The following is a 21190-nucleotide window of genomic DNA, read 5'->3' as shown; positions in this document are numbered from 1 at the left end:
TAGCTTTAGCTTTTATTAGTCTATGAAAATTTACAATAATATATATTATTATTATCATCAATTTACATTTTTGACTATCTGGTTAGTTGTCAAGTGCTTTTAGGAATATAAAAGGTTTGAGTCACTCAGCTTTAGATATTCCACAAAAATTACAAATTTATAAAGATTAGCTACCAGCTAAGTGCTCTTTATATTCTATATTATGTTATTATTATATATAGGTAATTATGTCTTACTTAAAACTACTGAGGGTTCAATAAAATTCTATAAAAACATTAGAGCTATACAATATCTGGTACTAAAGGTTTGATATGAATCCTTCTTTATTATTAATTTCATATAAGACAGGTATACTCATCAGATCAAATGATACAAATGAAACATCAAATCATCAAATCAAACTCACAAAACTAATAGTAATAAAATGATTTTTATCAAAGTTCTAGTAATGCATACTATATTACTTGGTATATATTAGTATATTTGTATATGCTTAGAATCATATAAAAATTCACATGTAAGCTAGTACACATACATTGGCATACAAACAAATAACAAAATCTCAATTGGCAGATTAATGATCGGAACAAACCTAAGGAAAGTGTTAATAGATACATGCATGTATTTTAATAGAAAGGTAAACACCAAGTAAAGAAGTAGAGATTGGTGACTCCAAGTGGCAGATATATTTAGATATGTACTAGAGTTTTGTATGATTAGCAGCCACTAAAATACAGGTAAGAGAGACAACTCCAAGCACAGTACAAGTGTATTCTTGTGTGGCCAACAACATTAAACTACAGGTAAAGTGGATAACTCCAAACAAGATACATCTATTCACCAACTACAAGGCAAATTGACAAGAAAAATCCAAGATTTTATTTTCTACTTTGGAGAAAGGGGCTTCCTCTTACCTTTTGTGTGAAGTGCTTTTGGGTGAAGGCTATCCTGTGAGACGATTTATTAATTATCTTGTTGTAAGGCACCATAATAGCCATATTTGTATCCTGATATTTCCCTGAACCTCGCTTTACCTCAACTCCAATGTTATATACCCTAAACAAATCATCAAGTATGAGGAGTTGTTTTATCTTGGCATTGAAATGAGATAACCCCAGTCTCTCAGTATATGACAGTGTTTTCTACAGCTTTAGCTTTTATGCTAATATCAGAGCAGAAGATATTAGAGTACGAGTGGGCTCACAGCAACGACCTTTCCGCAATGTTCCCCTGAGTCAAAAAATATTTGTCATTTTAAGATTATGCAGACAATGGATGATGGAGCAGAAGATAAATGCATCAAATTGGTTTATCAAGATGACCATCTTAGTTAAGAAGGAATTCACCAGAGCAAACACCTGGAGTGTATACTCAATAGTTTAGGCTAAACACTCACCAATCAGGGCGTCCATCATCAGGTGTCACTCTAAGCCTCCTCACATGATTTCCTTTGTCTATACTGAACCTACTCGACCAGCTTGGTGTACTCGCCGTGTGTACAGTGTTGCCCAGTCTCATTGAGCACCTGCAGACACATATCATTAAGTGTCAATCTAAGCCTCCACACAGGATTTTCTTTGTCTATACTGAACCTACTCGACCAGTGGGTATACTCGACCAGTGGGTATACTCGACCAGTGGGTATATTCGCAGTGTGTACAATGTTGCCCAATCTCATTGAGGACTTGCAGACACATATCATCAAGTGTCACTATAAGCCACCTCACAGTGTGTACAGTGGTGCCCAGTCTCACTGAGCACCTGCCAACACATATCAAGTGTCATTCTAAGCTACCTCAGTGTCCACAGTATTACTAAGTCTCATCAAGCACCTGTTGACACATGCAACTCTGCAGCCCTAAGATTTTGCACTTCAACTGGAAGTCATAGATTTTATCAACTCGGCATCTGCTACTAGCTGTGTGAAGAGATAAACAGAAGATAAAACAATTAATGATTTACAACAAAATATAGAAGTAGGAACACTCTCGGCCATGGTCAACAGTCTGAAAAACCTTCAAGGACACTTTTACCTATGATTAAAATATTTCAACACATGAAAACCTTATGAATTCATTTACCAAAAAGTTGTTGCAAAATTTTTATTAAAACCAAAATATGGCAAAGTTTGCTACAGAACTATAGGTGGTAATGAATGACATCAGCAACAATAAACTTGCTGCCACAAACATGATTACAGTCATCATTTAGATAACTATACAAGGCTAATGCAGTTGCTGTCGCATAGACCTAAAACCATAGAACAAATGGACAGCTTACAAGTCTGGGTGTTCTCTGTCAGAGAATGAAAACATTAGGGGTGCCAAGCTACGAGCTAGCTCGTGTTCCTCGTATTGTCCAGCAGACGTCCCTTTAATCCCAACTTGTCTGAAGACCAGAGGCAGCCCGGTGTGGTTTATTAACCAGTACTTTACAGATATAGCAACCTAGAGTGGTGAAGATTACAAGTATGTATATATATTTTCACCCAACTAATGTTAACTCTTTGACTAAAGAATTTTTGCTGGTTCATAAGGAATTAATCCATGCCAAAAAACTTTTGATGGCGGACATTTGGAATTGTAAAAGCTAGTTGTTGTCAGAGCTTTATTCTAAAGTTTTTTGTAATCAACAAAAAATTCTGCCCAATAATCAATGCATTTGATAAACAAAAATCATGTATAATATTTTTTTAGTTTAGTGAAACCTGCTGCAAAAGAAAAATGCTATCATTTTCACAGTTTAAGCAAAATGCAGACCCAATTTCCTAATATAAAAATACAGTTATCAGAAATATCTGAGGCCCAATGTTGAAGAATTTCTCTAAAAGAAATACATTTAGGTCGCTGTTTACAATTTTTCTTTTCATTCGTTCTAGACCAAAAATTTAGGAACCGCAATATTATTATTATGAGAATTTTGAGTTAAAAAAACTAATTGATTCGTTTTTTAGCAAAATGATATGATAACCTAATTTCATAGATTAATTGGGGCAAAACCTTGAGTGGATTTCTCAACTCTATGACCCTTGATCAATGTTTTTTACATAGGTACTAAGGTGCCCCGGTATAAAAGCTTTCTGTAGAGAAAGAGTTACTGAAACATTTCTATAAAGTTATATGTGACCTTGACAAGCTCTTGATATCATGACAAGATATCTGAGAATATAAGCAAAAACAATTTCTGTAACTGAAGAGAATTCATCAACACAATTATAGAGTATCAATCATGAGTGACAATCATGAGTAACTTTATCTACCTTGACGGATCCTAAGGCTAGCCTTGTGACCTTGGCCTCCAATAACAAGAGTCGATCTGAGTTGTCATAGAGTCTGACATTGATGAGATGGTCACTTGTACTTGAGTTGATATGAAGCACTCCACCCTTGTGGTAACCATCAGCAGCAAAGTCTATCTTCATGTAAGCAGAGGCGTCAATCTACGAGTAAAAAATATTTTCATGGAAATCACAGTGGTGTCTTTTTCGATGTAGCCTAAACATATGTTTACTTGCTCAATTTCATAGTAGTGCAACGAGGTTTCAAATCCTGTGAAAACTATGCGCATAGTATTTATATTTATCTTTGCACATATTTGATAAACATCGTTTTTATTTCGTGACACCAACATAATTATATTCACCATCATATGTTTCAGTTTATGAACTTTCTGGTAGTACAACCTTCGATTTACTATCCCAACTCCTTCACAATACTATCAGATTACCAACTTCAATAATTCCTGATTTTGTCTTTTCATTTTTTCTTGTAACAAAAACCATCACTTTGTTGATGATTACTAAAGCCAATACATGGTCACATTTATAACCTCACTGAAATGGTCTCGCCTAGAAGAAACTAATATACCACCTACCTTATTTAGTATTTTAAAGAACTTAAAATAAAAATAATACATGTTTACCTATTTAGTAGGTAGTGGCAACCAGTTAGCGTCAACCATTCAACACTTCTGTTGAATAGTCAGTAAGTGGCTATTTTAAGCAGAGCAGAATCGGTAACCGTTTGGCTACACCTGTCAACTCTACATGGATTATATCTACAGTGTGTGTCAGCATAGACCTGAAGCGGTTCATAGTTTTGTTTGGTGTAGTGCTATCATGGCTAGCATACTTCTATGGCATTCAAAGCATTCATTCAAAGTACAGCAAAGTTCTCATCGTTTATGCTTCTCTAAGTAGTGTCAAAAAGTGTGGCAAGTTAGTTCTTATATTCCTAGTAACTTTAAGTTAAGTCAATGAAACTTTGAACTAATTTACTCACATGCATATATTAATAACTTTTATTAAAACTGTAGAACATTCTATAAGCTTTACTATTGCAGCTTCAAATGCCTTAATTTATCGCAGTGTTAGGGAAACACTAAAGTGTAACAACCACAATAAACAAGCCTGTCTAAAGGCATATTATATAAACAGTAAAAAAGTAAAACAAGCCTTACCTGATGCAAAGCGGTCTCCTCTCCAGGCTTCAGTTTTCCCGTGTGGCCAGATCCATTGATGAGATAGCCTAAGTCAACAGGCAGGAGGTTAACCAGGGTGAGAGGAGAGAGAAGGCTGATGGTATGGCCAGGCTGAAAGAGGGTCTCATCCCCTAAAGTCTCCATAACGGCATCATATGGGTAGTATTCATGCCTGATGACAGCTGAAAGCCTAAAAAATTTTTTTCCATCTATAAATATGTAGATATAAGCTATAAATGTAGCTTAGCTTTTTAGGAACGAAATTTGGGGATGTTTAGTCCAATTTAGAATGATAGAGATGGGTGTCTTAAAACTCATTATCTAAATTCAGCCTTCAAAATAATCTCAGTCTTTTCTCAAAGGTAGATAAGCTATTTAATAATGCAAATTTAGAAATTAGCTCAAAAAAGCACGATAACAACGCTAGCTTGCCATAAAATCACACTTTTTTGAGTTCATTTTTCTCGGTGTTCAGCCTATTAAACATCATGTAACAACCTACAAGCAATTGTAAATAGTTTATCTACCTTTCATAAAAGACTGAGATTATTTTGAAGGCTGAATTTAGATAATAACGGGTTTTAAGACACCCATCTCTATCATTCTAAATTGGACTAAACATTCCCAAATTTCATTCCTAAAAAGCTAGGCTACGTCGCATATTTATGGACGGAGCTTGTTGTACCAATTGTGTTGTTTTCGAGACCGATATTGAAACGCTTTAAAAAGCCTTCATGACTTTGAAAGTTAGTGGACCAATCTTTATTTTGAGTACAAAATCGGAATCAGTGTGTCTGATTTACCTAGAACATACGATAAAAGTTGTACGTGACGATTATGGTTTAATACATGAGCATGTTCAGGCTCAGTCTATATAGCTATCACTGTTTTCATGGTGCAGTTAATCCTCAAGATGGAAACAGCAAAAATGTGCAAGTCGAGCAAATTTTGTTACTTAATAATTTTTATCGAATGTTTCTTGTTTGCAAAAAATGAAAACTTCATTTGCGAATGATGCGCAAAAAAACGTCGTGCAAGCTATTCCATTTTAAACATTTTCTACAGTTCAGCCTGCTATGATCTTTGGCATAGAGATCTTTGTCTTTTTTCGCAAAGCGCCAGCATTAATCCACAACATATGAATATTCATTAAAACACTTATTCATATGGCGTGACAACTCCTTGAACATACAATTCCAAATCAACATCACCCGCACAACATAGTGAATTAAAGTAAATCATAACGGTTAAAGATTATATAAAAAATCTTATGATTCTCAGGCTATTTACATAGAAATAAACATGCCAGCTGCTATGATAGAAATGAACTAATAGGCCAAAGATCGGTTTATGACAGTTAAAAACAATACAAATTTGCAAAAATTATTGCTAACAACTTAGTTTAGTTTAATTATATCATTGAATACTCTTTACTTTGATGACTCTATATAAGATGTCTTCGCAGAATTGTATTTAAGTCTGTCTAACAACTGTGAAATAGTGAACTCACACGCTACTGATAACATTGTGTGTCCCTTATGACCAATCCAAATATTGCTAGTCACGCATTGCTAAAAAATTCAAGTCTATCGTACTTGTAGTCATTATTGAAAGCCATATAAGTTGCAATTTCAAATGTTTGATGTTAACAAAGCATAGAACCATTTTCCTTCGAATTATCTTGATTGAATGACAAGGTAGTTCTTATTTTTAGTGTATCTACAAGAAATCTTTTTTGTTAATTTCTTACTATACATGTATAAGCCTATAGAAACTATAAAGTAGCTGGAAGGTCTGCAATATACCATCACTATAAAGACACACGAGTTGGAAGGTCTGCAATATACCATCACTATAAAGACACACGAGTTGGAAGGTCTGCAATATACCATCACTATAAAGACACACGAGTTGGAAGGTCTGCAATATACCATCACTATAAAGACACACGTGTTGGAAGGTCTGCAATATACCATCACTATAAAGACACACAAGTTGGAAGGTCTGCAATATACCATCACTATAAAGACACACGAGTTGGAAGGTCTGCAATATACTATCAGTAAGAAGACGCACGAGTTGGAAGGTCTGCAATATACCATCACTATAAAGACACACGAGTTGGAAGGTCTGCAATATACTATCACTATAAAGACACACGTGTTGGAAGGTCTGCAATATACCATCACTATAAAGACACACGAGTTGGAAGGTCTGCAATATACCATCACTATAAAGACGCACGAGTTGGAAGGTCTGCAATATACTATCACTAAGAGGACGCACGAGTTGGAAGGTCTGCAATATACCGTCACTATAAAGACGCACGAGTTGGAAGGTCTGCAATATACTATCACTAAGAAGATGCACGAGTTGGAAGGTCTGCAATATACTATCACTATAAAGGCGCACGAGTTGGAAGGTCTGCAATATACTATCACTAAGAAGACGCACGAGTTGGAAGGTCTGCAATATACCATCACTATAAAGACACACGAGTTGGAAGGTCTGCAATATACTATCACTAAGAAGACACACGTGTTGGAAGGTCTGCAATATACTATCACTAAGAAGACACACGAGTTGGAAGGTCTGCAATATACCATCACTATAAAGACACACGAGTTGGAAGGTCTGCAATATACTATCACTATAAAGACACACGAGTTGGAAGGTCTGCAATATACTATCACTAAGAAGACACACGAGTTGGAAGGTCTGCAATATACCATCACTATAAAGACACACGAGTTGGAAGGTCTGCAATATACCATCACTATAAAGACACACAAGTTGGAAGGTCTGCAATATACCGTCACTAGAAAGACACACGAGTTGGAAGGTCTGCAATATAACGTCACTAGAAAGACACACGAGTTGGAAGGTCTGCAATATAACATCACTAGAATGACACACGAGTTGGAAGGTCTGCAATATACCATCACTATAAAGACACACGAGTTGGAAGGTCTGCAATATACCGTCACTATAAAGACGCACGAGTTGGAAGGTCTGCAATATACTATCACTATAAAGACGCACGAGTTGGAAGGTCTGCAATATAACATCACTAGAATGACACACGAGTTGGAAGGTCTGCAATATACTATCACTATAAAGGCGCACGAGTTGGAAGGTCTGCAATATACTATCACTAAGAAGACGCACGAGTTGGAAGGTCTGCAATATACCATCACTATAAAGACACACGAGTTGGAAGGTCTGCAATATACCATCACTATAAAGACACACGAGTTGGAAGGTCTGCAATATACCATCACTATAAAGACACACAAGTTGGAAGGTCTGCAATATACTATCACTAGGAAGATGCACGAGTTAGCAGTATAAAAACTATAAATTGTCTTGAATTTTCAGAAATCTCTGGTGACACCTCCTTTGACAGACTCACCAACTTTCATAAACGTACCAACTGAGTGAATGTTACTTTAATGAATAAATAACTTCTATCACACAACTGGTTCAACTGTCTTGCAGGTGAGTAAATAATAAATAATATATTATATTTATTGTATTATATTTCAAACATGGGCCTACCTGTATGACTGGGACCGGTCTAGCACAGAATTACATGTCAGTGGAACAGACTTAGTCTCTCCCGCCTTCATAGTGCTGTTCTGGCAGCTGACAGCAAAGTCGGTGTAAGTCAGCATCTCGTCTCCTGCTGGTCTAAACCACATCTGACTAAACATGAAAGCTAGCGGAAGAGACTGACTGCTGCCAGAAGGAAGCGTCATCACATGAGATGCTCCTGCAACACCATATTGACAAAGCATAACAAAGATGTATTTCTACTAAATTTTCAAATCAGCAGATGCACGACTTTTCTTCTGGTTTTCAACTCATAACAAGTTGACAAACCAAATATGTCTGCTGTGCACTGAACAGACAGAAAAATGGCAGTATGTATACATAGCCAGCTGTGGCAACAGCTGATAAAATATCACGTTTAATTACCAATTATTTCAATATACCCTAAGAGTCAAAAAACTGGTTCACGCAGAAATTTTTTTAATGTAGCAAAGCAAAACACTCCTGAAAATGGTTTAAATGTGATATGGTAAGTTATATTGTCTTAAAAAGGTTGGTGCATCTTGGTGTTGGAGGTATGACACTTTTATTACATTTCATCAGCACACAAAATGTTTTTCCGACCACCTTAAGTTGAGCATTACATCAGTGTTTATGTTAGCAGAGTGAGAATTATGCGAGAACTAGCCGAATGCCCGGCATTGCACGGGTGTTAAAAAACAGCTTATAAACAGTGGCAGGTAATGTAGTTGCCTGCTACTTGCCATTAGCCTGGCACGTTGCAAATGACTAATTTGAGTAAGCTACTATCCATATTGCTAAACTTACTAATAAGAGTCATGAGAGCAAGCTTTAGTGATGTTGCATAACGTGGTGCCAAGTGTGTTTTAACCGACATTATGACTCATATCGCCTAACGAATTCATTGCATCTCGCGTAGCTTGATTGGTTAGATTATCGCCTGGTGAACGAGAGGTTTCGAGATCAAATCCAGAATGAAACGAATCTTTCATTCCTAGTTTTAATAGCTTTAGCTGAAAACACCGAACAACGGACTTTGGGATTTGTATATATAGATATGAGTATCTGTGAATATATTATGTGAATATGTGAAAGTGAATGTGAATATATTATATAAATATACTAGCTGTGCTTCCTGACGTTGCCCAGGTATTAAAAATCAGCTTATAAACAATGAGAAGTAATAAGAGTTGCCTGCTACTTGTTATTAGCCTGGCACATTGCCAATGGAAAATTTTAGTAAGCTTACTAATGAGAGCTACTCGTCTCACGTTACGCAATCACCCTGCATAGTACGCAAAGCCATTGAGTATTTGCTTTCATATACCGACATATATCGGCATATATCTAACAAATTGATCTCTGTGGCCTAATTGGTACGGTTTCGAACTTGCGAGCAAGAGAGTCTGAGATCAAATCTTCTTCGGGACGAATTCTTTATTCCAAGATTTTAATAGCTATAGCCGGAATGCAGACAGATCCACAGAGAAATATTGACACAATATATCCACTTTGAGAAAAATATATAGATGTGAGTGAATGTGAATATATTATGTGAATATATGTGAGAAATGCAAAGACTAACCTCTGTCTACTAGAGACTCCAGTCTAGCCTCCATGGTGTAAAAGGTCTTGTTAACAAGAGTTACAGGTGATTTGACAGTTATACACTTGGATGCATTCTCCATGCAGACAATATCAAACACTATCCTGCTGGCCACCACCTGTCGCAAAAAGTCGAACTTAGCTATACCATGTGGCTATATCTGGCATAATGTAATAGAGTATGGACTTTTACCACGCGCTTTAGCATTTCTATATCATTCTCATTAAACCTTAATTTTAGCCAGTTTGTACAATAAAAACTTTTTATTTGTGGATTATCACCCCTTTGATTATATATTATATACTGGCATATCAGATATGCCAGTCAACAGATGCAAAAAAATTCCTATAGTTTTTCTACTGAAGGCGCTGAGGATTAGAACGAAGAAGCTACATAATTTTTTTCGCCATTTAAATCTGGATGCATCAAGTCACAAACATGGCATTTAAACTCATTCAAATCCCATGCACTCATAAAACACAAACCAACTAAGGAACGAGGCTATAATTCTTTTATAATGATTAAGTTATAAAAGTTAAGCTGCACCAAATTAAATGATAAGACCAAGAGAAACAAGGATAACATGCTAACAATTTAAGACTGTGGCTTTAGCCAACAATCTTAGATGCGACAAATGTATAGATGTAAAACACATTATGGATGATGAGTATCTTGTTAGAGCTGATGGTTGTTGGACAAGCTTCTAGAATAGCATATCGTAAATACCAGAAACTGGAGAAAAATGGCTTCATAAACAACAACTAAATATATAAATTAATATATATGATTATATAAGCAGCTATGAACATATGAAAGTATAACAACAAAATAAATCTACCATAGGAAGGAAGCTCAGTGTACGATGCACAAAGTAGAACACAAAATAGAACCAACATTAATATACATTTCTAGCAGCAGATGGATGAAAACACAGTAAACAGCTTTTAGTGCAAATTGATTCTAGGTTGAAGCCGTGCGTCTCTATTTTATAGTCTCTGCTAAATACTGTATATGAAGCTTCCTCAATGGCTCAGCTGTCTATAGATACAAAAAACTTGATAATAGATAAACTTATATCCATCATATTAGTATACTAGGTGAATGCCGGGTGTTGCATGAATATTTAGAACAGTTTTTGCACAGAAAATAAATTTTTAATCAACATACAATATCTATCATTCTAACTTTTAAAGGAAGGTGTTCGTTCATTTTTGTGTACTGTGTTTATGTCTGTGTACTGTGTTTATTTCTGTATAATTCATACTGTACCGGCTGCAGGGCTTACTACAGATCTACACTGATTGCAAGTCTTGTAATAGAGTTTAAAAGTTTAACAATTTTTTCATGCATGGACTCAAACTTTTCTTCTAATATGGTTTCACGCATAACGCTAGCTGAAGTGTTAAGAGTGAAGCCATGAAAGATTGGCAGGTGTAATAAGTATGTGCACAATTTATTCTATAGATGTATAGTGTATTAGCTTAATCCCTGTCTGCAGAACAGATACATGCCTGTCTGCAGTTCAAATCCAATGTAAAGCAGATTTTTCATTGCTAAAACCTTTATCGCTATAACTGGACATGCGAACAGACAGAATACAGACAAAAACCGAGATGTACGTATATAGATTACAGGTATAAACAAATGTAGTCTTTTATACTATGTTCATATAGAGTCCTAAACAGATAAAGATCTTTATGTATAATGAAACATTTAGTTATGTTCTGCTATGCCTGTCACAGTCTATCTTTATGTATAATGATACATTTAGTTATGTTCTGCTATGCCTGTCACATGATTGAAAAGCATGTATAATGATACATTTAGTTATGCTCTGCTATGCCTGTCACATGATTGAAAAGCATGTATAATGATACATTTAGTTATGCTCTGCTATGCCTGTCACATGATTGAAAAGCATATATAATGATACATTTAGTTATGTTCTGCTATGCCTGTCACAGTCTATCTTTATGTATAATGATACATTTAGTTATGTTCTGCTATGCCTGTCACAGTCTATCTTTATGTATAATGATACATTTAGTTATGTTCTGCTATGCCTGTTACAAGAATGAAAAGCATCGAATTCACAGTAAAGGTGAAAATGTTTTGACAAGAGAAAGTAGATAGAAAAGATGCAAAGATAGAGAAAGCGTAAGCATGCCAAACCTTTTGTTGGTAGGCCTTGCAGTGCGGGTCTGTTTGCACAGTGCGAAAAAACTGTCCCACTTTGTCTATGCTTATGGGACAGGTCTTTTGCCACCCTTCAACCATGACTACGAGCTTGTAGTTGGTAGACTTGTGTGTGCTCTGCAACAAGAGGGGGTCTTTCTCAAAGCCTTTAACACAACCAATTAATTAATTTTTATAATCTAATGATGAGATGAGGCGCAATAGTGATTATTGGTTTAGTGGTGGTACAATGGTAAGCCTTAATACCCTCTTGAGTATATGATATACTCAGGAGAAAACGAGATAGGGTCACTAAAGTCTTAAAAGTAAAACGAGAAGACAACACTAGAGTAAGCGAATGTGTTCAAAGGGTTGTGACCTCTGATGACACACCTGGTGACGCTGCTTCAGCTGATAAGACATGAAGGAGAATGCCTTCGTCTGTCCAGCCAGTACTTCTGTCCAAGATGTAGGAAGGGATGTAGTTCCATTAGCCTTTGTTACTATAGCGAATAGCAGAGTTCTGTCTGTCTGGTTGTGTAATGAATAAGGTACGAAGGACTCTCGGCTATAAGACAAAGTAAATTATATGGTCAATAATAAGATTGTTGCATGTGCAGTTATTACGAACTATGGCTAAGCATAAACTATCACCGGGATGTTTGGGGGACTGTATTAGCATATAGAATAAAATAGTTGTACAAGGATAGGTCGAACTAGCACATAGTTGTATATACATGTATGATAGACTGGTACATAGTAGTAAATAGTATAGACTAGTACACAGTAGTAAATATGATAGACTAGTATACAGTAGTAAATATGATAGACTAGTATACAGTAGTAAATATGATAGACTAGTATACAGTAGTAAATATGATAGACTAGTACACAGTAGTAAATATGCTAGGCTAGTACACAGTAGTAAATATGATAGACTAGTATACAGTAGTAAATATGATAGACTAGTATACAGTAGTAAATATGATAGACTAGTATACAGTAGTAAATATGATAGACTAGTATACAGTAGTAAATATGATAGACTAGTATACAGTAGTAAATATGATAGACTAGTACACAGTAGTAAATATGATAGACTAGCATACAGTAGTAAATATGATAGAATAGTACACAGTAGTAAATATGATAGACTAGTATACAGTAGTAAATATGATAGACTAGTATACAGTAGTAAATATGATACACTAGTATACAGTAGTAAATAGGATAGATTAGTACACAGTAGTAAATAGGGTAGACTAGTATACAGTAGTAAATAGTATAGACTAGTGAATAGTAGTAAATAGGGTAGATTAGCCAACAGCAGAAAATACAGCAGCTAACATGACTGAACACAGCAACCAACTGGTAATAACGAATAACACTAATTTGCCGGAAAAAGCGTAGAGTGTTTCCGTTGACAAATATGGTTACTATAGCAATGAAAGTAACAGCAATGGTCAGACTGACCTTGTGATTGGGTGATTTGAAGACCTCTTGTCAGCAAGTGAGTTAAACAGATCCTGAGTGCTGCGCAGCATATCCAGTAGAGCACTCGTCATATTAAGGTTTACCACCTCAAGCGCTAGTGGAAATACATCAATCGCTTAAGGTGACTACTGTAGTTGAGGTATCTACTGTACTCTCTATATGGTTATACCAGGAATATGTGAGTTGTGTACTGTAGTGGATGTGTTTACTCCATATATAATATTACTATGATTGCATAAGACATCTGCTATGGTAGGAGTGTCTACTATATTTTTATATAGAATAATAACAATGAATACTTACATGTAGATTGCTCAACATATATTTTATAGTAGAAGCACTGTCAAGCCTTCATTTCTGTTCGCATGTACGTATACAAAGTGAAATACCAAAACATCCTTTTATTGGCTATTATTTAATGAATTTGTTTTTTTACATATAATTTAGTTTTTAACATAGTTTTATTTAATTAATTTGTTTGGTACTGCATCTAAGATCTAAGGTTTTTGTTAAAGAGTTACTGTAGAAAGTTTAAACTTTTGAATAGAGTGAAAAAGTTGTAGTGTATTCTTATTATCTGTTCCAACATGTGACAGCTTTAATATTTGAAGCTGATTGTGAACAAATTAAATTTCTAAGTAAAGACTTGACTGTAGGATAACCAGCAAAAAGATTGTCAAAAATCTTCAAAACAATTTCTTATTATATATTATATTTTCAGTTATAATAGCTGAGAAGTTTTTGTAGTAGTCTACAATCAGAGAATTTTATGGCAAGTGTTGAGCAAACCACCCTATTAGCCTTCAACACTAATATGTCTATATTAACAGTGAGTTTTAACATCCAGCTGAGTGTAAAATGTTTATACTAGTTGGGAAGTCTGATACTGTATGCAATGGGAAGGCAACTTCTGAGATCTCAGTAAATGTATTTAATTATTTATTGCTGGATCATCAGCTTCAATTTTGGGCTAATGTTCTATATTTGTCTCTACAACATGGGCTCCAAATTACAATAGTTTCAGAAAACAATTTTAAAAGGTCTGTGATTTTAAAAAAATTTTAAGTTTAAATTTTTTAAATCACAATGGAGCATGTTCCAAATGTTTACCTCCCAAGCACAAAACGTAAAGATACTACAAGAACTTTCTAAGTACCAGCTCATTTGTATGATACGCAGTGTGACATGCTGACAGTGTGACATGCTGACAGTGTGACATGCTGACAGTGTGACATGCTGACAGTGTGACATGCTGACAGTGTGACATGCTGACAGTGTGACATGCTGACAGTGTGACATGCTGACAGTGTGACATGCTGACAGTGTGACATGCTGACAGTGTGACATGCTGACAGTGTGACATGCTGACAGTGTGACATGCTGACAGTGTGACATGCTGACAGTGTGACATGCTGACAGTGTGACATGCTGACAGTGTGACATGCTATGGGGAACTATTACGGTGTATTTAAAACCCAGCTAAGTGATTCTATTACAAGTAATAAAAATAATGAGATCAGCACTCGGCTAAAGAATGGGAACCGCTGCCACTGACGACTTACCGGCAGCTTTCACGGTTAGATTATCATCCGCAAGAGGATTTCCTGTCCAAGAAGCTTTCAGATGCCACGGCTCAACCAAAGGCTCCCAGCCACTCAGCATCCTATTGTAGTAGTTTAGTGCCATACAGAACGTCAGACTGCCTGTGACTGGATCCTTAAATGTCACATGACCTTCCTCCCTAGCAGTCTCATTGGATAATGCAGACAACGCCTGGTCTACTCTAAACTCTACAATCAGGTAACCATTAAATTAGCCATATGATTTGTAGACTGATGGATGACAGAAAGGGCTACGTAGTCTTCATTTTAACACAACTGTCTTTAATTCAACCGTCCTGGATCATACACCATGGCTCCCTAGCTAATAGGAAAAACCATGCTTCAAATACTAAGTGGTTTTAAAATTAGTATAAAAGTAATTCTATAAATATAGTAAAGATTTCAAGATCTAATGACTGGTAGAGTAATCTTGAATAAACACAATTTCAAATATTCCTATTCAGCTTCTCATTGTACAATATTTTGAAACCAAAACTTCAATTACAATCCATCATTTTTTTGAAGTCATCACCCTGTTTGCACATGCGCTGGTCCGCGAAAAAGCCGCCATCTTTGTAGAAAACGATCGTCATTCTCTTGATTAATAGTATTTTTTGGCGTTGTTTTGATACTAAAATAAAAAATTTGCAAACAAAAATATTGTTTGCAATAATTAATTGCAGAAGCTTCGTGTTTTTAACGATAAAAGTTGTCCATAAAGATGGCTGACAACGATAGAATGACGTCACGAAAAAACGAAGGATAAAATTGGTTGTTTGGAGTAAACTGTATATATAAACATCACTGGTTGTTTGGAGTAAACTGTATATATAAACATCACTGGTTGTTTGGAGTAAACTGTATATATAAACATCAAACTTGTTCAACATTTGTGCGATCAATTAGCATTAAACCTTCTTCTCTTACCAAGCCGACCATTCTTCAACATCTGCATGGTTTAGTTTCCGCTTTTTCAAGCTCATTGAATAATATTGTTTAAATTTTAAAAAGTAACACTACATTTTGATAATATTTGTCACCAGCAAAAACAAATGCATTAATGTTAGCAACTTGAGCTTTTCTTTTTTGTAAACGTAAGTGCAAAAGACACCAGTTCGACCATCTCCAACCCAAGTACAAACAACAGCTTCAGTGTGAGAGAATGTACAGTCAATGTAGTTAAGCATTTTCAGTACCATACACCATATTATTCTGAACTCTTTGTATTTGTGTTAATGCGGCAAATGGTAATGCTTGTAGACATAATCAGAAATGTATAATGTATGATTAGCACGAGCAGCTTGACTAGTGATACAGAATGAACACATGCACACACTAATGAACTGAGTATAAAAAACAAAATAACAGTGCAGATACTCTATGCTAGTACTAGTAAATGCTGACTGTCCCATAAAATTGCTAATTAAGTGAAAAGGTTGATTTTCATAGAAGCTTTGCCTCCCGACTTGCTGAGTCAGCAAGTCCATGGGTGTATGAATCCTGCCATCAACTCCCCTTTATCTACCACAACCTGTTACTGATACCGATAACTACACGTTCTCAGTGTGGTGATCAGACCTTACCTGTGATCTTAAGGTCAAACAGGGGTACATCCATGTCAGCGCTGTCATTTATAAGGCAAACAGAAAGGCCATCACAGCTCAGATCCACACTCGTTATAGCTAGGCTCGTCGAGTCTGGCTTTTCTTCTCCTTGTTCAACTAAAAACCAAACTCACGTCAGTATTCGCGGACATGAAGTAGGGATCATCAATGCCTGAACATAGATGGAACTTGAACACTTAACTGTGAAGTCATCTAGAGTTTCCTTCGCCATTTTTTGTTGTAGCTCTACGAGTATTATCTTACTGATAGTCTACTGTGGGAAAGTGTACCTTATCTAATATAGTACACAATGTACAGCACACACACATGAAGATGAGGTTTTTGGTTAGTAGGAGAGAGTCAGTTGGTTTTCCTGACGCGGATGATGCGAGTTTGGAGTTGTGCGCACATTGAGTTACCGTGTGTTAAGTATTTCAATGGACAATCGCGTGTTGAGAATTAACAATTACACTTTGTTAAAAAGATAAGGACTTCTAGGCTAGAGGTCATAGCGGCACATTTGGAGCTGCTCAAATTTAAATATGGCCAACTGAAGTGTGGAAAATCTTTAAAGTGGAATAGCTTGCGCGTCATTCCTTGCACATTATTCGCAAGCGCTGTTTCCATCTTTCGCAAGCATGAAGTACTCGGTAAAAATTTGCAAGTAACAAAACTCGCTTGGCTTGCACATTTTTGTCATTTCCATCTTGCGGATTAACGACGTCATCGAAACATCGCGAGTAAGGAGAGACTTAAGACACTGAGCAGACACAGATGTTAGCAGCCATACATACTAAATCCTTAGTGGAGAACTGCTAGCTCTATCTACCACATTCGGGGTACAGGTATATTTTAGGCATATATAACTACTGTAAGTACACTTACAAGAGTAACAAAAACAGTACTATTATACTCACTGCGCTGCTCTTCATGAGAATCTTGGCTCTCAGTAGTGATTGCTGACTGTAGCTGGCTGGGCAGTGACTGAAGTATCCGTTTAAAGAGCAGCAGATCGTTGTAGGAGAACTTAACGCACATCTCAGAGAGATGAACCTGTTGGAAAATTATTTAATAAAGCAAAATCTGGCTCTCCTAACCAGAGGCCATTTTAACTGGCACACAATACGCTGCCGTAATCATTTCCACCATTAAAGCTGATAAAAGTATACTCGGCATGGGCTGGCGGCCTTTCCAATAGACCAATTGTCAAAGAGATGAAGATGAGAGCTGAAAAACTAGTATATAATCTAAAACCAAAACCAAGCAGAAATCCAGCTACCTGCTTCTAAAGTGCAAAATGTTAAATCGGGGACAACAATTTTAGTTAAACAAATAGCTCCACATTCAAAATTAATTTACAAATTTTAGAGCCATATTGTAAAGGAATTTTTTTAATAATTTATAGTGATCACCATTACATATTTAGTCAAATTTGATTACTATTACATATTCAGTCAAATTCACGTACAGTGCATAACGTAACTATAAAATTCATAGGGTAACTAATACATCTGAAATACATCTGAAAGTCTGTATGCTGAGGATTATGTATATCTTTATGTACTAAGAACATGGCTGAGGTGAATCCGGTTCATGTACAACTCTATATCATTGAATAAACAAACAGCATTAAAGTAACGATGTATTTAAGTTTTAACCAACTTTAATTTGAAAACTCTGTACTACTAAAAATATAGATTTTAATGGTGAATTTAGTGCATTCTCAACTACCTTTGCCCTCGAGCTGGTCAATTTTTACCTCAAACCTATATTCACATGAAGCAAATAAATTTCTTTGTTTAAAAGTGAGAAAAACACAAAACAACACATTTTGCTAGATTACTTCCTTTTGTTTCTGACTTGAGCAATTCTTAAATTTACTAAAACTCGCAATAAAACAATACTTTAACAAACATTTACGTAACATATAAAGGTGGCAGAACAATCGTTATCTTTATTCGCTACCTCCAAATTTTAAGTTATCTTGCTATTCAGCTATTAACCTGATACAAAGTTTAAAGCAGGAAATACATTTAACTATTGCTTCTGTCCAGAGTCTACGAATACAAATTCCAGGAATAAAAACGACCCGAAGTCTTTTAAAGCAATACAAAACCATTTCCTATTCCCTGCTATCAGCGTACATGGCATAAACATTCCACTGTAAACAATGCTATACAATTAATTAAAAACAACAGAAAATGGAGAGCTTACCTCGAGTCTGCGTGCCAACACGTTCTCATGCACTGTTTTAGATTTCAGCAGTTCGATACTCACATCGAATGGATCGATTATCGACAGCGCCGTGTTGCCTTCATCGCTGAGGCAGCAAGAAAACAGCTCCATTTTCTGAAAAACAGATGGTAAGGCTCTGTTAAGCACCATTAAATGAAAGGACAAGGATAGGATATTCAAGATAGAGGATATGAAATCTATATTAATAATTCCCATTACGCCATTGTGTCTGTCTGTTAGTCCACGTAAACACTATCAGTCTCCTCAGTTTTTGCACAATTTCGTTCAAACTCCACACGCATATGCGTGCCTTCCGGCTGATCACCAATAATATTTGATTTCAAAACTTCATCCGATTCTCAAGAACCAATCTCTTAAACATCCACCTGCAGACTATAACTAGATCGAGAATGAAAGAAATCTCAGGCATCCCTGGGCTTATTAACTAATGTTCTATAATTCAATCAGCTGATGATGCAAAACAGATGATAATTTGATAGTTTTGCTGACATATTTGAGGTCATGAACTGATATTTTAAAATTTTATGGGCAAGTGATATATAGCGACGTAATGAGAATGTTCCAACCACCTTAAAAAAGGAACAATCAAGTGACTCCAAAGGTGATTTACAAATAATCAACTATGTAAAAAAGGTAAAAGCTGACAACAAACGAAAACAAGTTATTGCAAAACAACTTGAAGCATCAAAATATTAATTTAATGTCTGAGAATACTCCTCATTATTTTGTGGAGATGAAAATGAAAGAGAGAAATCTAGAACATGGAATAATTTCTATAAAACTCTATAAACCTTTTTCATCCGTACGTAAACAACAGCATTATGACATTTACTATGCTGGTCACTACAATGTAACGAACAACTACATATTAGAGATCTAAGAAGCAGACCTGAAGGTTGCACGTGAGAAGCCTGTGGTCCTGGCTGGGCACATAGTGACTCACAGCTGTAGTCTTTAGTATAATGGCATTGCTACTGTAGCTGGACAAATCATCGACTAATACTAGCTCGGTGTCTGTGAGGTTCATCTTCAACTCAAGTTTGGGAGTTTGTGCCGGCGTCTCCACTACGTCAGTCAACAGACTGTGGGCTACAGCCTGACTCACCCTGAGACGATCCATACTTGAACATTAATCTTGAAGTTTGAGTTGGACATGAAGTAAAGAACAACATGCTTGTACTCTGGATACAAGGTCATTTGTCATGTCGTTCATAATATTATTTGTCGTTGTAACCCTTCCTTTGCCAAATACGCAAACTTAATATATTATAAAATAATATATTATTATATTATAATATATAATCAAAATAAGTAAATAAGTTTTGGGGTTGTTACAGTAAATGATAACCATGTGTAGCTGTTAGACCTATCTTACTAGTTGGATGCTAACTATCGTCTGCACTGCAACCACAATAGCAAGGTGCTAATATAACTGTATTTTCATATGTAACAGATATGATTGGGGAGTTGTAGAAATCAAAAAAACTATGTTACATTTGTATGAATATTAATACGCGCGTAAGTATATTTTGAGTCAACTTATGATTTAGGTATCCACATAGCTACTAACATTTAAATACAAGCTTTGGCGTCATCTGATGAAGCAGCATCACTGACAATACCATAGAGTAAGTATGGCGCATCGTGTTGGTATGTAAAAACTGTACAGATGAATGGTTTTAGAAACAGCAATGTCACTAACAAACTTTTAGACTTACCCTTCTCTCATATCTCAGGCTCAACCAGCAGCTACTAATAATACTGCTCAGTTACTCTGAATGTACATAACCAAACACCCTGAGCTAAAGGGCACATACATCTTTGACCTCACAGATCATACCCTAGCGCTGACAGTTTAGGGCCAATCACCTACCGAGGAACCTCTGTGAGAGCTTTCTTCTCAGCATTGCTGGCTAAATACTCTTTGAGCGCGAACAACCAGTCGACTACGCAGAATATTCTCACATTGTTGAAGAGTGCTGAGGCACAACTCCTCTCCTTGCTCGACATCATGTGCAGCTCCATGTGCAAGACAGTAGGTTGCAGCTCATGGGTAGCCTAGTAAATCACAAATTGATCATTCAGTTAATCATCAGTTAGTCATCCAGTTAGTCATCGGTTAATCATCAGTTATTCATCAATTTGTCATCAGTTAGTCATCAGTTAATCATCTATTAATCATCCGTTAATCAATGATATACAATGATATATATTGGGATGTTTACTAGGCTTGCACTCTGGCAAGACTAATGGATAAGGTTGTACTGAAACGGGGAGAGATAGAAGAATAGAAAACAGAAGGAAGAAGAAAGGCAGAAGGGAGAAGAGAGAAAAAACAGAGAGGTGAAGGTAGAGAGGTGAAGGTAGAGAGGTGATGAGAAAAAAGGAGCGATGAGGGAGGA

The 21190-nt window shown here is 36.0% G+C and overlaps 1 protein-coding gene across 1 annotated transcript in view; it reads right to left on the bottom strand.

Annotated features, from left to right (window-relative positions):
* Window positions 1–21190, bottom strand: part of LOC137405221 (intermembrane lipid transfer protein VPS13D-like) — a 55907-nt gene that overhangs the window by 29134 nt on the left and 5583 nt on the right. Inside the window, exons 7-22 of the mRNA XM_068091450.1 lie at window positions 20662–20846; window positions 19678–19894; window positions 18747–18881; window positions 17450–17585; window positions 16512–16649; window positions 14890–15117; window positions 13307–13421; window positions 12227–12401; window positions 11831–11971; window positions 9638–9776; window positions 8038–8251; window positions 4459–4669; window positions 3260–3439; window positions 2281–2447; window positions 1397–1525; window positions 915–1056 (exon numbers count right to left, since the gene is read on the bottom strand). Coding sequence (XP_067947551.1) covers window positions 915–1056; window positions 1397–1525; window positions 2281–2447; window positions 3260–3439; window positions 4459–4669; window positions 8038–8251; window positions 9638–9776; window positions 11831–11971; window positions 12227–12401; window positions 13307–13421; window positions 14890–15117; window positions 16512–16649; window positions 17450–17585; window positions 18747–18881; window positions 19678–19894; window positions 20662–20846 — 2652 coding nt within the window. The remainder of the gene's footprint in view (window positions 1–914; window positions 1057–1396; window positions 1526–2280; window positions 2448–3259; window positions 3440–4458; window positions 4670–8037; window positions 8252–9637; window positions 9777–11830; window positions 11972–12226; window positions 12402–13306; window positions 13422–14889; window positions 15118–16511; window positions 16650–17449; window positions 17586–18746; window positions 18882–19677; window positions 19895–20661; window positions 20847–21190) is intronic.

The sequence above is a fragment of the Watersipora subatra genome, chromosome 9 (genome assembly GCF_963576615.1).
Source record: "Watersipora subatra chromosome 9, tzWatSuba1.1, whole genome shotgun sequence".
Taxonomy (NCBI): domain Eukaryota; kingdom Metazoa; phylum Bryozoa; class Gymnolaemata; order Cheilostomatida; family Watersiporidae; genus Watersipora; species Watersipora subatra.
The sequence above is the reverse complement of the archived record's forward strand: the minus strand, read 5'-3'. Positions and strand labels throughout refer to the sequence as shown.